This window comes from Rhinoraja longicauda, chromosome 1 (assembly GCF_053455715.1).
Source record: "Rhinoraja longicauda isolate Sanriku21f chromosome 1, sRhiLon1.1, whole genome shotgun sequence".
NCBI classification, from domain to species: Eukaryota; Metazoa; Chordata; class Chondrichthyes; order Rajiformes; family Arhynchobatidae; genus Rhinoraja; species Rhinoraja longicauda.
Genome location: NC_135953.1, coordinates 28,949,807 through 28,966,120, shown reverse-complemented (window position 1 = coordinate 28,966,120; position 16,314 = coordinate 28,949,807). Strand labels below are relative to the sequence as shown.

The window sequence follows — 16,314 nt, the reverse complement described above, 5'->3', positions numbered from 1 at the left end:
CAGTGATCCCCGTACATTAACACTATCCTACACCCACTAGGGACAATTTTTACATTTACCCAGCCAATTAACCTACATACCTGTACGTCTTTGGAGTGTGGGAGGAAACTGAAGATCTCGGAGAAAACCCACGCAGGTCACGGGGAGAACGTACAAACTCCTTACAGTGCAGCACCCGTAGTCAGGATCGAACCTGAGTCTCCGGCGCTGCATTCGCTGTAAAGCAGCAACTCTACCGCTGCGCTACCGTGCCGCCCAAATTTTTACTACACATTTATGTGTATGTAACAAATAAACGACTATTGATATTGACTATTGATTGATCCCTCGTGTTGCTGAACCAAATGTGTTTTTACAACAATCTGGAACATTCATGATGTTGATACCAGCTTTTGTAAGGGTTTAATGAGCCATAATCGGTGGGCATATGGCTAATCAATGATCCATTGATTTAAGCAGGAAACTGCCTACAAATAAACTTCCATACACAAGTTGCAAGGAGTAATTAATTTTGCCGTGATATGGTACAGATGTATAAACAAACACAAACTTCACAGTCACAGCAGGGAGCTCATAAATTATACTCATCGTAAATTTGGAAATTAACCAGGCAAAGATCAATTCATATACAGCAATGGACGCTTGTTCAATGATGGCAAATCACGTGACACAACAACGAAGCACTTTAATGTGGATTGGCAAATGTACAAATGAGTCACCTCACTGCTTCATGTTCAGTGCAGACTCATTTAACTGATGCATCTCCTCCACCTCATCTACTGTATACGTTGTTCAAGATGTGGACTCAAACATCGGCGAGACCAAACAAAGACCGGGCGACCGTTTCGCAGAACACCTTCGCTCAGCCCGCCTGAACCAACCTGATCTCCCGGTTGCTGGACAGTTTAATTCTCCTTCCCATTCCTCCAGACCTTTCGGTTCTAGGTCTCCTCCATTGTCAGAAACTAAATGCAAATTGGAGGAACAGCATCTCATATTTCGCTGGGGCAGCTTACAGCCCAGTGGTATGAATATTGATTTCTCTCACTTCAGGTAGCCCCAGCATTCCCCCCTCTCTCTCCCTCCCCCACCAAAATCACACTAACTTCTCATTTTCACCTAACAATGGCCTGTTTCCTTTATCATTGTTACTTTTTCTGCATATCTTTCATTCATTGTTCTTTATCTTTCCACATCACCTTCGATATCTTTCATTTCTTTTATCCCTAACCAGACTGAAGAAGGGTCTCGGCCCGAAATGTCACCCATTCCTTCTCTCCAGAGATGCTGCCTGTCCCACTGTGTAACTCTAGCTTTCTGTGTCTACCTTCTGTTTAAGCCGGCATCTGCAGTTCCTTCTTACACATTTAGCTGATGAGCCTGTTTCTGGGTTATATGATTCTGCATGTAAAATATGGGCAACTCCACATTCGTTGTTAGAGTGAGGATAAAGTGGTGAAGTTAATAGACCAGCATCCAGGGATCTGGACCGTTGTTCTGGAGAGACAAATTCTAATCACACTATATTCCACAGAGACTTCCAATTCAAACAAATAAAAATTTAGAATGGAGACCACAGGTACCACAAAACCACCTATTTCCCCAAACACCCATTGAGTTCACAAATTTGCTTCAGACTAAAACATCCGCCATCATTACAATTATTCTAAAAGGGAGGAAAACAAAAGGCAACTTTTGGCCTGATAGCTTATTAATTGTTGTTAGCATGATGCTGAAGTCTCTCATCAAGGAAGAAATAGCTAGTCACTTCGAGAAACTAAGGTAATCAAATTGATCCAATGGTAGTTCATGAAATGCAAATTAAGCGTCAAATTTGCAAGAGTTCCTCGAAGATGACACAATTCAATCTTCAGAGAGAAACCTGCAGATATAGTGTAGATAGATATTCAGTAGGCATAAGACCAGTAGTCAGACAAGGCTGGTGCACAAGATAAAATTGCACGGTTTTAAAGGAAATGCGTTAGCATGGATTGAAGATTATCACATGGAAGATAGATTTGGAATATATGTATTTTCCAGGATGGAAGAAAGTAGCAGATTGGGTGCCCCGAGGATCAGTTCTTGGCCACCAATTTTGTACAGTACAACCTGGAGGAGGAGGAGGCAGAGTGTAAAGTACCCTTGCTTACCTTTGACACAGAACTTGGTCGGAGGACATGTTGCAAAGAGGATATTTGGACTTTGCAACAGTATACATACAGATTAAGCAAGTGGGTGAAAACTTGGCAATAGAATTTAATCTGGGCAAGTGAGAGATCATGAATGAATGAATGAATGAATGAATAAGTTTATTGGCCAAGAATGCATATACAAGGAATGTGCCTTGGTGCTCCGCTCACAAGTGACAACACAAACATACAGTTAACAATTAAGAATAAAGCATAACCACATCAAAACAATAAGGATACAACATTACACTCTAAACATGTGGGTGAAAATAAACCAGAGCAAAAAAGAGACTACAGACTTCGGTTATTGATTAGAACTATCACTCGTGGGAAAAAAACTGTTTTTATGTCTGGCTGTGGCTGCTTTGACAGTCCGGAGTCACCTTCCAGAGGGAAGTGCTTCGAAGCGTTTGTGGCCAGGGTGAGAGGGGTCAGAAATGATCTTGCCCGCTCACTTCCTGGCCCTTGCAGTGTACAGTTTGTCAATGGGGGGAAGGTTGCAGCCAACAACCTTCGCAGCTGTGCGAACGATCCGTTGCAGCCTCCGGATGTCGTGCTTGGTGGCTGAGCCACACCAGACCGTGATGGAGAAGGTGAGGACGGACTCAATGATGGCAGTATAGAATTGGACCATCATTGCCTGTGGCAGATTGTGTTTCTTCAGTTGCCGCAGAAAGTACTTCCTCTGTTGGGCCTTTTTGACTGTGGAGTCAATGGTGGCCCCCCATTTAAGGTCCCTGGAGATGATGGTTCCAAGGAACTTAAATGACTCCACAGATGTGACTATGGTGTTGTTGATGGTGAGTGGGGGGAGGGGAGGGGGAGCTCTTCGAAAGTCTACAATTAGTTCCACTGTCTTGAGAGCATTGAGCTCCAGGTTGTTGCGATGGCACCAGGACGCCAGCTGTGTCACTTCCCCTCTGTAGGCAGGTTCCTCCCCATCCTGGATCAGTCCAATCAGGGTTGTGTCATCCCCAAACTTGAGGAGCTTGACAGAGGAGTCTGTGGAGGTGCAGTCGTTGGTGTAGAGAGAGTAAAGGAGAGGGGAGAGTACGCAGCCTTGAGTAGCTCCTATGCTGAGGGTCTGCGGGTCCGAGATGTGCTTTCCCAGCCTCACATGCTGCTTCCTGTCCATCAGGAAGTTGCTGATCCACTGACAGAGGGGTTCAGGCACAGTCAGCTGGGAGAGTTTGTAGTGTAGTAGCTCTGGCACAATAGTGTTAAAAGCAGAGCTAAAGTCCACAAACAGAATGTCAGAGGAATTTAAAAGCAGCCTCATTATCTCAGTGCATGAAGATTGCTGATGAACAAAGTACAGAACAATCTATGTGCTCTTGTACCTAAATGGCAAAAAACATTATCAGGCAGCTGCAACAAGTGGTTACAAGGCACATGAAATAATGGAAACAAAAAGGGAAAAGGCTGGAATTCGGCTCGTCAGGCTACAACTGTGGAACAGAAAGCATCACAGTTTCTGGTTTGCAAACTTTTGTAAAAAATATACAGACATTTTGATAAAGGAATGCAAACCCAAACATTGACTGCTCCTTTTTCCACATATGCTTCCTGACTTGCTGAGGTTTCACAATATTTCCTGTGTTTGTTTCAGATTTCCAGCATCTACTGATTTTTCAAATGACATGACTCATGGTTGCAGGTATATGGATAGGATAGGTTTAGAGGGAGATGGGCCAAACACAGGCAGGTGGGACTAGTTTCAATGGGATATGTTGGTCACTGTGGGCAAGTCCCACTTTTGCATCAACTCCCGACACACTGAGGGCAATTTACAGAGGCCGATCAGCCCGCTAACCCGCACGTCTTTGAGATGTGGGAGGACACTGGAGCACCCAGAGAAAACTCACCCGGTCACATGAAGAACCTGCAAACTCCACCAAAGAACCCAAGGTCAGGATTGAACCCAAGTTTCTGGCACTATGAAGCAACAACACTATTCATTCACTTCCAACTCTGGTTTGTGTAAGAAAATAACTGCAGATGCTGGTACAAATCGAAGGTATTTATTCACAAAATGCTGGAGTAACTCAGCAGGACAGGCAGCATCTCGGGAGAGAAGGAATGGGTGACGTTTCGGGTCGAGACCCTCTGGTTTAATGGATTCTCAGATGGCTGATATGGCCAAGTGAATTGTCATATACACCGGGAATGGAACAATGAAATTCTCACGTGCAACAGCTTCACAGGCACATCAACACAATGACGAAACAAATATACGATCAACAATAATACAATAAATTATCAGTTGAACTGGGTAACCAGACTATAATAGTACAAAGTAGGAGTTCATCTTAAGTAGCGTAATCTTATACAAAGGGCAGAGTAATTCAGTGCTGAGGTAGGGTAATCATTAGGTTTGTACATTATAGTTGATGGGAAGAAGCTGTTCTTAAACATGGAGGTCATGGTTCATTGGGCTCCTGCATCTTCTTCCAGTCTGAAGAAAAGGTTACAACCCAAAATATTATCATCACCTATTCCTTTTCTCCAGAGATTCTGCCTGACCCACTGATTTACTCCAGCATTTTGTGCCCATCTGTGGTCATGATGTTAAGTATCTTTGATGATATTAGCTGCCTTTTTGAGGCAGTACTTCTTGTAGATCCATTTTTTGGTTAGACAGTCAATCCCCATGATGAACCGGGCGGGCAATGTCCATCGCTTTCTGCAGCCTCCTGCAATCTTGAGCATTTGAATTACTGAACTAGGATGCGATACAACTAATCAGTAGGCACTCCACCATGCACCTGTAGAAGTTTGGTGACATGTCAAATTTCCTCAAACCCATGAGGAAATTAAGGCAGAGATGCTTTCTTTGAGATTGGGTCAATGTGCTCGGACGGGGCCCACGACAGATGCTGGAGTAACTCAGCAGGACAGGCAACATCTCTAGATAGAAGAAATGGGTGACATTTCGGGTCGAGACCCTCCTTCAAACTGAGAGCCGGGGAGAAGGATATGGAAAGGTAAGGTGTGAAAACAAGGAAAAGGTACAATTGATCATTATTAGCTATGGGGAAGGTTACAACGAGCATACAATCAGTAACATTTATACACAAAATGCTGGAGTAACTCAGCAGGTCAGGCAGCATGTCAGGAGAGAAGGAATGGGTGACTTTTCGGGTCGAGACCCTTCTTCAGACTGAAGAAGGGTCTCGACCCGAAACATCACCCATTCCTTCTCTCCCGAGATGCTGCCTGACCTGCTGAGTTACTCCAGCATTTTGTGAATAAATACCTTCGATTTGTACCAGCATCTGTAGTTATTTTCTTATATAATCAGTAACATTTAATCAGGACAGTAATGTCAGTAATGACAGTAACTAGGATGAAGGAGGGATGGAGAGAGAGGGATAGCAAGGGTTACTTGAAGTTTGCGAAGTCAATATTCATACCATTGGATTGTAAGTTGCCCAAGTGAAATATGAGGTGCTGTTCCTCCAATTTGGGTTGGGTCTCACTCTGACAGTGGAGGAGGCCCAGGACAGAAAGGTCAGTATGGGAACGGGAGGGGTAGTTAAAGTGTTTATTAACCAGGAGATCAGGTAGGTCCAGGTTGGCTGAGCAGAAGTGTTCAGCGAAACAATCGGCGAGCCTGCGTTTTGTCTCGCTGATATATTGGAGTCCACACCTGGAACAGCAAATGAGGTTGGAGGAGATGCAAGTGAACCTCTGCCTAACTTGAAAGGACTGACGGGGTCCTTGGATGGAGTCTAGGGAGGAGGTATAGGGACGGGTGTTGCATCTTCTGCGGTTGCTGGGGAAAATACTTGGGGAGGGGGTGGTTTGGGTGGGAAGGGAAGAGTTAACCAGGAAGTTGCAGAGGGAATGTTCTCTGGAAAGCGGGGGAGGTAGAAAGATGTGGGTAGTGGTGGAATCCCATTGGAGGTGGCAAAACAGTCGGGGGATTATAAGGTCGTAAGGTCATGTGATAGGAGCAGAATTAGGCTATTCAGGCCCTCGTTTACTCCACTATTCAATCATGGCTAATTGATCTCTGCCTCCCAACCCCATTCTCCTGCCTTTGCCCCAGAACCCGTATCAATCAAGAGTCTATCTATCTCTGCCTTAAAAATATCCGTTAACTTGGCCTCCCCAGCCTTTTGTGGCGAAGAATTCCACAGATTCACCACTAAAGAAATTCCTCCTCATCTCCTTCCAAAAGGAACATCCTTTAATTCTGAGATCATGACCTCTAGTCCTAGACTCTCCATATCCACTCTATCCAAGCCTTTCACTATTCGGTAAGTTTCAATGAGGTGTGCTGTAGGTGGCTGACGGGTGAGGACTAGGGAGACTGTCCCTGGTCATCTATGAGGCCCTCACGCCCTTAGATGACCTTAGGAACTGCGCGGACCAACTTGTGGGAGTGTTCACAGGCATCTTTAATCTCTCCCTACTTCATTCTACCCACCTGCTTCAACGACGCCATCCCAATGCCAAAGAAAAGAAAGGCTACGTGCCTTAATGACTACTATCCGGTGGCCTTGACGTCCACCATCACGAAGTGCTTCAAGAGGCTGGTTATGGCACACATTAAATCCAGCCAAACAACAAACCTTGATCCATGGCTGATACCATCTCCCAGGCCCTACACTCATTCCTGGAACACCTGAATAAGAAGGACACCAATGTCAGACTCCCATTCAGAGACGACAGCTCTAGTTTTAACACCATTATACCAACCAAGCTCATCTCCAACTCATAGAACTTGGCAGTCAGCACTTCCCTCTGCAACAAGATCCTCAACTTCCTGACCAACAGATCACAATCAGTGAGGATTGGGGACAAAATCATCCTCTAAAATAAACCTCAACATCCCCCTATTGTACTCCTTACACACTCATGACCATGCAGCTAAATACCAATCCAATTCAATTTACAAGCTCGCAGACCACACCACTGTAATGGGCCAAATATCAAATAATGATGAGACTGGGTACAGGAAGCAGAATGAGAACCTCGTAACCTGGTGTCAAGACAACAACCTCTCCCTCAATGTCAACAAGACAAAGGAGAATGTGACCGACTTCAGGAAAAGAAGCAGTACACACCCCAGTATACATTGATAGTGCTGAAGTAGAGATGGTCGAAGGTTTAAAGTTCTTAGAAATAAATGTCATCAGCTAATTGTCCTGGACTAGCCACATCGAAGCTATGATCAAGGTAAGCACACCAACACCTCTACTTCCAGCATGTCGCCAGGAACCCTCACCAGCTTCTGCAAGTGTCGTGGAAAGCATTTTATCAGGATGCATCACAGCGTGGTTTGGCTCAATACAAGATTATAAGAAATTATAGAGAATTGTGGACATAGCCCAGACCATCACACAAACCAACCACCCTTCCATTGACTCCATCTACACTTCATACTGCCTCAGCAAAGCCACCAATATTATCAAGGACCGGTCTCAACTCAGTCACTCCCTCTTCCCGCATCAGGCGAGAGGTATAGAAATATGAAAAAGCATACCTCCAAATTCAGGGATGGTTTCTTTCCACCTGTTATCAGCCAACTGAACTGCCTGTCATCAGCTAGAGTATCTACCTCATTAGAGACCTTTGAACTATCTTTAATTGGACTTTATCTTGCACTAACTATTGTACCCTTTATCTGTACACTGCGGACAGCTTGATTGTTGCCATGTATAGTCTCTTCTTCGACTGAATAGCAGGCAACATAAAAGCTTTTCCCTGTACCTCTCTACACGGGGCAATAATACACAAAACTAAACTTTGTTTGCCTGCCATCTAGTTAAATCATATGGTACACGAGTACAATAAAGCCATTGCACAAGAACAATAGGTGGTGTAAAGAGAGAAATACCACAGTGTAGAATATAGTGTTATAGCATTATGGCATTAATGTTGCACAGCCAGGACAGAAAACATAAAAAGTGCACGGCCACAATGAGGCACGTTGGATCGGGACTACACCCTAACTTATGAAAGAATCATTCAGTTGCCTGATACCAATGGGGAAGAAGTTGTTCTGTTATCTGATGGTGCGCGCGTTCAAGCTGTTATATCTTCTGCCGTATGGGAAAGAGGACTGAAGTATGTTGTCCTTGGTTACGTTGGCTTTTTCACAGCGGTGTAGATTGTTGATGGGGGGCGGTGGGGGTGATGGAGAGGGCAGGGAGAGGGAAATGTGCTGGGGAAAGGAAGGGTAGACTGGATTATAGACAAAAGACAATAGGTGCAGAAGTAGGCCTTTCGGCCCCTTTTAGGCCAGCACCACCATTCAATGTGATCATGGCTGATCGTTCTCAATCAGTACCCCGTTCCTGCCTTCTCCCTATACCCCTGACTCCACTATCCTTAAGAGCTCTATCTAGCTCTCTCTTGAATGCATTCAGAGAATTGGCCTCCACTGCCTTCTGAGGCAGAGAATTCCACAGATTTACAACTGACTGAAAAAGTTTTTCCTCATCTCCATTCTAAATGGCCTACCCCTTAGTCTTAAACTGTGGCCCCTGGTTCTGGACTCCCCCAATATTGGGAACATGTTTCCTGCCTCTAACGTGTCCATCCCTTAATAATCTTATATTGTGATACACTCGGATTGTGTGATACACACGGCTACATCCACAATTCTCCTTAATTTTTTGCAGTCTTGGGCAGAGCTGCAGCCAAACCACGCTGTGATGCATCCCAATAGGATGCATTCGACTGTGCATCTGAAGAAGCTGGTCAGAGCTATTCAATATACATGCTGAACTTACTTAATCTTTTGAAGATGCAGAAGAAGCATTGATGTGTTTTTTAGGATATTGCTTCAATGTGGTTGGACCAGGAAAAAGTATTGGTAATATTGACACCTAGGAATTTCAAGCTCTCAACCAATTCCACTTCAGCTGACTGGGGTTTGTACACCACCTCGTTTCCCAAAATTAATAACTTTACATCATATTACCAAGCTCGTTATCAACTTCCTGTAATCCACCATATTCAAGATCCAGACAACTACCTTGGCATCATCTACAAACTTGTAAATGGAGTTGGAGTAGATTTTGATCACCGTGTCATGAGTGTATTAGGAGGTGGTATAATAAGGGCCTGATCCTAGCAGAACACCAGTGTTGAGAATTATCGGAGATATTTTGTCACATCTCCTCAGTAATTGTGTGAACCTCAAACTTGTCCTCAGACAGGTTAAGAGGTGCCTGGTGCAAGTGCAAGACTTGTGCAGTGGGGAGCTCTTTCTAAAGTATACCCAGTGCTTGTGTGTGCATGGGGTTGAGATTTGCTGTACCATCCTAAATACCCCTCCCCTTAAGAGTGGGCATGGGGCAGGTATTCCCATCAGGAGATAACATTTTCTCAAGCAGGCTTTGGGAACATCCATGACACTGCTCTATTCTCGGCCTGATAACCTTTATCCAATATGTTATATCTAATATGTTATATATCATATATGTTATATATCATATATGTTATATATCATATCATGATATCATATAACATATCTAATATGTTATATCTAATATGTAAAGCGTCTTTGGGTTTCTAGAAAAGCGCTATACAAATGTAATGCATTATTATTATTATTATTATTATTATTACCCATGCAGAATTCAAAGTATCCGTTTTAGGAATTGGGTATTGATATTGCAATCAATGGGGCTTGTCGAAGGGAGTTGAGAAACTGCAAATTAGATTAGTTTGGGAATGGGAAGGGGAGTTAAAATGGTTAGCAACCAGGAGATCCAGGAGGCCTTGGAGGACTGAGTGCAATTGTTTGGCAAAACGGTCACCTAGTCCACACTTGGTCTCGCCAATGTAAACCAGGCCACTCAATGCAGTAAATTAGGTTAGAGGAGGTGCACATGAACATGATAGGACTGCTGGGGTCCCCAGATGGATGCAAGGAGTAAGTAGAGGGGCAGGTGTTATATCTCCGTAGATACAAAGAACTGCAGATGCTGGTTTAAATCGAAGGTAAACACAAAATGCTGGAGTAACTCAACGGGACAGGCAGCATCTCTGGAGAGAGAGAATGGTCTCGACCCGAAACGTCACCCATTCCTTCTCTCCAGAGATGCTGCCTGTCCCGCTGAGTTACTCAAGCATTTTGTGCCTACCTTTGGCATTATATCTCCTGCAGTTGCAGCAGTGACAGAGAAATTAAAGGTAAGAATAGTGTCATTGCAAGAGGCAGAGTATGATGAGATGTAGTCCAGATAACTGTGGGAGCAGTTAGGTTTACAGTTAACTTCTGACGATAGTTGGTCCCCTGTGACGAAGACAGAGAGATCAACAAAGGGGAGAGAGGTGTCAGAGATAGCTCAAGTGAATTTGAGGGCAGGATGGAAGTTTGAGGTAAACTTAATGAAATCAAAGAGTTCTGCAAAGATACAGGGGGCTTTTCCATTGTTACTCTTGCGCTTAAATCCACAACTCAATTATGTAAGTTTTTTTATTTTTAAGTCATTTATTTACCCATAATACAAATATCTCCATAAAACAATTCCACAAAAGAGAAACAAACCATTCACTGAAATTGCGCCAAACAAAATAGATGGAGTGGGATGATCACTGCTCCTGAAGCTGGTATCAGTGTAGGAAAATAACTGCAGATGCTGGTATAAATCGAAGGTATCACAAAATGCTGGAGTAACTCAGTGGGTCAGGCAGCATCTCAGGAGAGAAGGAATGGGTGACGCTTCTTCAGACTGATGTCAGGGAGGCAGGACAAAGAAAGGGTATAGGTGGAGACAGGAAGACAGTGGGAGAACTGGGAAGGAGAGGGCAAGAGAGGGACAGAGGAGCTATCTAAAGTTAGAGAAGTCAACGTTCATACTGCTGGGCTGCAAGCTGCCCAAGCGAAATACGAGGTGCTGTTCCTCCAATTTGCGGTGGGCCTCACTATGACACGGGAGGAGGCCCATGACAAAAAGGTCAGACTGGGAGTGGGAGGGGGAGTTGAAGTGCTCAGCCACTGGGAGATCAGGTTGGTTAAAGATCACATTTACTGGTGTAGATTAAAATACAAGCTGTCCTGCACTAGGCATTAACAGCTCAATTGCTGGAAAAAAAATCTACTTTGTTAATTATATACAAGACATTAGCTTATTCTGGACAATCACAACTACACCTGAAGACAAAATTGAACATGAAATTCAATGGTAACATGGCTGGGACAAATCAGACACCCAATGCAGTGCAGTGAACTACTGCAACATTTGTGCAAGAATTAAGGCATTTTCCAATAGTGTTTTCACCCGGAAAGACGGGTGGCATCACATCCTGAACAATATGGACAGAGATAACTCTAGAACATGATTTTATTAAACAGTGGGAAAAGTAATAGAAGCACAAGCCTAAATAAGAAAGCATGACATTGTGCGAGAAATCAGAAAGTGAATCAGTGCGAAACACTTTAAAATGGGACCTCCATACAGAATAGCTAAGGATAAAAATCTGAATGAATTTCAAAAGCACCTGATGTGGCATCGGCAGAGAGCGTTCATATAAACATAGCACAAAAAGTAAGGAAATTTGTGTTTGGTAGATTATTTCTTTGTTGTAACAATGCTTCTTGGCAATAAATCTTATACCGTTGGAAAGCCTGTTTATTTCCCTTTTAAATGGTGCCACATTTGTAAGGAACATGCATTTGTGGGATGAGCAGCAGAGCTGAGTATGTGGGTTGCGCCCATGAAAAATCTGCCAAATCTTCTCTGCCAATGCCAAACAGCTTATTCTGCCATTGACTCTTGTTCGGTGTTGTTTGGTGGATTGGATGATTGAAGTCTGAAGAAAAGACATATTGGCAATTTAACCATTTAATAAATAGGAGCCTCAGTAGCGTGTGGAAGAACCATACACAGCCACAACAGCCTGGCACCTCCTCCTCATGCTGGTCATCAACCTGGTCACACACTGTTGTGGGATGGCATCCCATTCTTCAACCAGCATTTGTCGCAAGTCAGCCAACGTTGTTGTGTTGGTCACTCTGGCACGAACAGCACGCCCAAGCTGATCCCACAAGTGTTCAATGGGGTTGAGGTCAGGACTGCTGGCAGGCCATTCCATCCTCTCCACTCCCAAATTCTGGAGGTAGTCTCTGAGAAACCCTGCTCTGTGGGGGCGAGTATTGTCATCTTGGAGGATAGTGTTCGGTCCCAGACTGTGGAGATATGGGATTGCCACTGGTTGCAGAATCTCATCTCGATATCTCTCTGCATTAAGATTGCCTCCAATGATGACAAGCCTCGTTTTTCCAGTGAGGGAGATGCCGCCCCACACCATCACACTGCCTCCACCAAAAGATGTTACTCTATCGGTGCAGCAATCAGCATAGCGTTTTCCGCGTCTTCTCCACACTTTGACCCTATGATCCAACTGCCGTAGGCAGAATCTGGACTCATCGCTGAACATAACGTTCCTCCACATGTTCAGGTTCCAGTGCACGTGTTGCCGACACCAGCGCAAACGGGCCTGATGGTGAAGGGCAGTCATGGCAGGCCTCCTGGCAGCCCTATGAGACCGGAGATCGGATGCGTGCAGTCTGTTCCGAATTGTCTGGGCAGAGAGCTGTCGGCCATATCGTCCTGCAAACCTTGACTGCAAATCTGTAGAAGACAGCCTACGGTTCCCAAGTGCTGACAGAGTGAGGAAATGGTCTTCTTCGGGTGTCGTCTTCTTGGAACGCCCACTTCGCGGCCTGTCTCTGACATCCCCCGTTAATGGAACTTGGCCTTCACTTTGGAGATGGTACTAGGGCTCACTCCAAATAATGCCGCAACTTGGTTTTGCGGAACACCAGCTTGAAGTTGCTCGATCGCACGGGCCCGATCCAGATCAGTCAAACGTGGCATGCCGATTCTTGGAGCAGACACCTACTGACCACTGTAGCAGGGCCCATGCTCACAGATGCTGCCAATCAGGTGCCAATCAGGCACCTGATTGTCAGCACCTGGGGGTACCAGAAGCTCAAAACAAGAGTCAATAGCAACAGCAGAATAAGCTGTTTGGCATTGGCAGAGAAGATTTGGCAAATTTTTCATGGGCGCATCCCATATACTCAGCTCTGCTGCTCATCCCACAAATGCATGTTCCTTACAAATGTGGCACCATTTAAAAGGGAAATAAACAGGCTTTCCAACGGTATAAGATTTATTGCCAAGAAGCATTGTTACAACAAAGAAATAATCTACCAAACACAAATTTCCTTACTTTTTGTGCTATGTTTTTTTTTAGATGAAACGTTGGCTAAATGATTCAGGAGCAAAATATTGCAGGTTTTGGAAAGTTAAAAGAACAGAAAATATTGGTTACAGAACATCCAATCAATGTCAATGTCTTATATCAATGACAACCCATCAGAAGCAACTTGACTTGCTGAATATTTCCAGCACTTTTTTAATCCTATTTGAAAGCTAAGTGATTTTCTTCATCCATAATTATTTTGTTAAGTTGCACTGTTCAACTGCCAACACATCGTGAGTAACCCACAGCTCCCCTGACTCTCAGTCTGAAGAAGGGTCTTGACCCGAAACGGCACCGATTCCTTTTCTCCAGAGATGCTGAGTTACTCCAGCTTTTTGTGTCTATCGGTTTAAACCAGCATCTGCAGTTCCTTCCTACACATTTTTCCACTTTAACATTGGCATGACCAGAGCCCCTTGTTACTTCAAACCTTCTCCATAACATGTCTCCAGTTATTCGATGCTTCATCACAATTTTATCCTTAATATATTCACAGTCCAATCACCCAAAGCAACTCATGGAAATATTCAGAGTCAAAGGAGAATGACGCAAAAGGTGGTAGTACATTCAAACATATGTATCTCTGCCCACAGCGAGCAATATAGGAAAATAAAAGCATATGTCAATCATGAAATTATCTTGAATCACCCATGAAGAAAAGTTAGATATACAAAATCAACTTTAAAGTTAAAGACAGTAAAATTTAGCAAATTACTCAAGGAAAAATTAAATAGAATATGTAATGCGCTTTCAGTCCTATTCGTTTATAGTAAATACAGGAAGAAATGAAATGTGAGTAGAGCTTAGGTGATGAAGGGAGAGCCTCTATCATGTCAAATGGAAACACAAAATTCTCTTGAATTAAACCATATTCACTTCAAAAGATGGAATCTGAATTCAGCTGGTATGAGAAAGACCCATGATATATCCAGTCACATGCAATCTTTGTGAATGGTGCTTTTTTTTCCTGGCACAATCAGTAAATGTATTTAGTCCAGGGAGAGATCGAGTAAAAGAATCGTAAATACTGCATTTCCACTCAGTGCTAATAGACCAGCAATGATCTCAGATCCAGCCAGGATTCTATTTCAAAATTAACTTCACCTTCAGCTCCATACTAGACTTCTTATGCATCCGCACAACCCTCCAGAAATTCTACTTTGCTGACTCTGATGTGGTCACCCTTCAATCGCATGCCAAATAATCGCCTGTCGCATCCCTAATGTGTCTCAGCTCCGAGCTCTAGAATTTCTACTGAGTCACTCGGCAGCAAATATTAACATTTAGCAACTGGCTTCAAAATATATTGCACATTGGTCCGTCGTGCACCGTTAATGGCACACGCAGTACATCCAATATGTGAAACCACACAAGTTATGCGATTGCTCAGTAATTAAAGTTGTCCACGGAGCATACCGGAGCATATCTGCTCAGAAGTGCTACCCGAAACAGCCAAGACCCAGTGAACATTGCAAGGCAGCACGCTGCTGCTGCAATCATTTGTTTTATTTTATTAAAAAGCTCTTTCTTTCGCTGACCAGGATATGCCATTGGACTTGAATGTGAGTAAACTTTTTAAACCCCTCAGATCCAATATTATTCTTCTAAAACGGAAATGAAAATACAATGACAGCTCTGCCAAAAAACGAACAACGCGATTAAAAGGTACCTACATCGATTCCAAATGTAAAATGGAAAGAGAATCTATGCCTTTTGATGAACACAGAACCCCGTCTACGTTAACAACACACACACATCTTGCTGAATGACACACAAACTGCTCGTATTTGCGAAAGGACCTGGGAAGAAAACGGAACCAACAGTTTTCCCAATTCCTTTATTCCGTTAGACCCCCTCAAACAGGACAGCGTACAGAATAGATTTATGTAACTAAACACAGCAGCTCCACGTCCAGTTCATAACTTCACCCCCGCCACTAACGTACACAACACTGCCCCGTGAAACGTCCCTCTTGTATAAAACACGCGTAGAAACACACACATGATTCAAAAGTGAACAAAAATAAAACAAAGTTATCTCTGCCTCCAGCATTAGAAATCAACATTGTATCCGGTCATTCTGATAAGGCTGAAACCACATTAATTTCCCGTACGAAACAAAAAAAAAACGCGTTTCAGAGCCGAGATAGTAGGAGAAATGCACAAAAGCGCCGGACATTCAGGTCTGAATGGCTGACAGCCCAGGAGCCGGGCTTGCCTTTCATCACACAGGTTATAAACTCTCCGCAGCAGTTTGCTGCTCATTTCAATCGGAAATAACAACAAACGAAGATTTAGGAGAGAGAAAAAAAATACAACCAACAGTACTCACTTCATCGTCGGATAGTCCATAAATTGTCCCCAATTGCGCCGCCATAGAACCAGAGCGGATAAAGAGACAGGAGGGTTGCGAAGTCGTGCACAAATAGACACACACACTCACGGAACGAGCTTCACCAATATATATATATATGTATATATGTATATATTATATAATATATATATGCTCGCCAAAAAAAAAAAAAAACAGCAAGCACCTCTGCAAATCAAACGGCAGCAAAGTGGAGGCACGGACCAAACACCAGATAATGTGACGGAATATGATCAACAATCAATTTGCCCTTTCAAAATCAAACACAATTCGTTGCCTCCACACAGGCTCGGGACATGCGCGCTCGACACATTGTTACATCCGCACCCCCTCGACTCTCAACCAAGCTCTGCGCCTTGACCGACGTCTCCGCCGGCCAATTGACCGCGAGACGCAGCCACCCGTCCAGCCACTCGCGGCCGGAGGAAGGCGGGATGTGGGCGGGACCTGCGGCTTGGGCGCCGCCACCAAGTTTGGTTGAGCGCAAGTTCCAGAGTTCATGTTGCAGATTGTAGCAGGAGGG

General features: G+C 44.0%; 1 protein-coding gene across 4 annotated transcripts in view; it reads right to left on the bottom strand.

The window, feature by feature from the left end:
* The window catches only part of nedd4l (NEDD4 like E3 ubiquitin protein ligase), a 353,057-nt gene extending 336,971 nt beyond the window's left edge, over positions 1 to 16,086 (bottom strand). For all 4 annotated transcript variants that reach the window (XM_078425166.1, XM_078425251.1, XM_078425340.1 and 1 more), the window contains exon 1: positions 15,753 to 16,086. In XM_078425166.1, the coding sequence (XP_078281292.1) occupies positions 15,753 to 15,797 (45 nt within the window). In that variant the 5' untranslated portion in view covers positions 15,798 to 16,086. The remainder of the gene's footprint in view (positions 1 to 15,752) is intronic.
* Between the last annotated feature and the right edge of the window lie 228 nt (positions 16,087 to 16,314).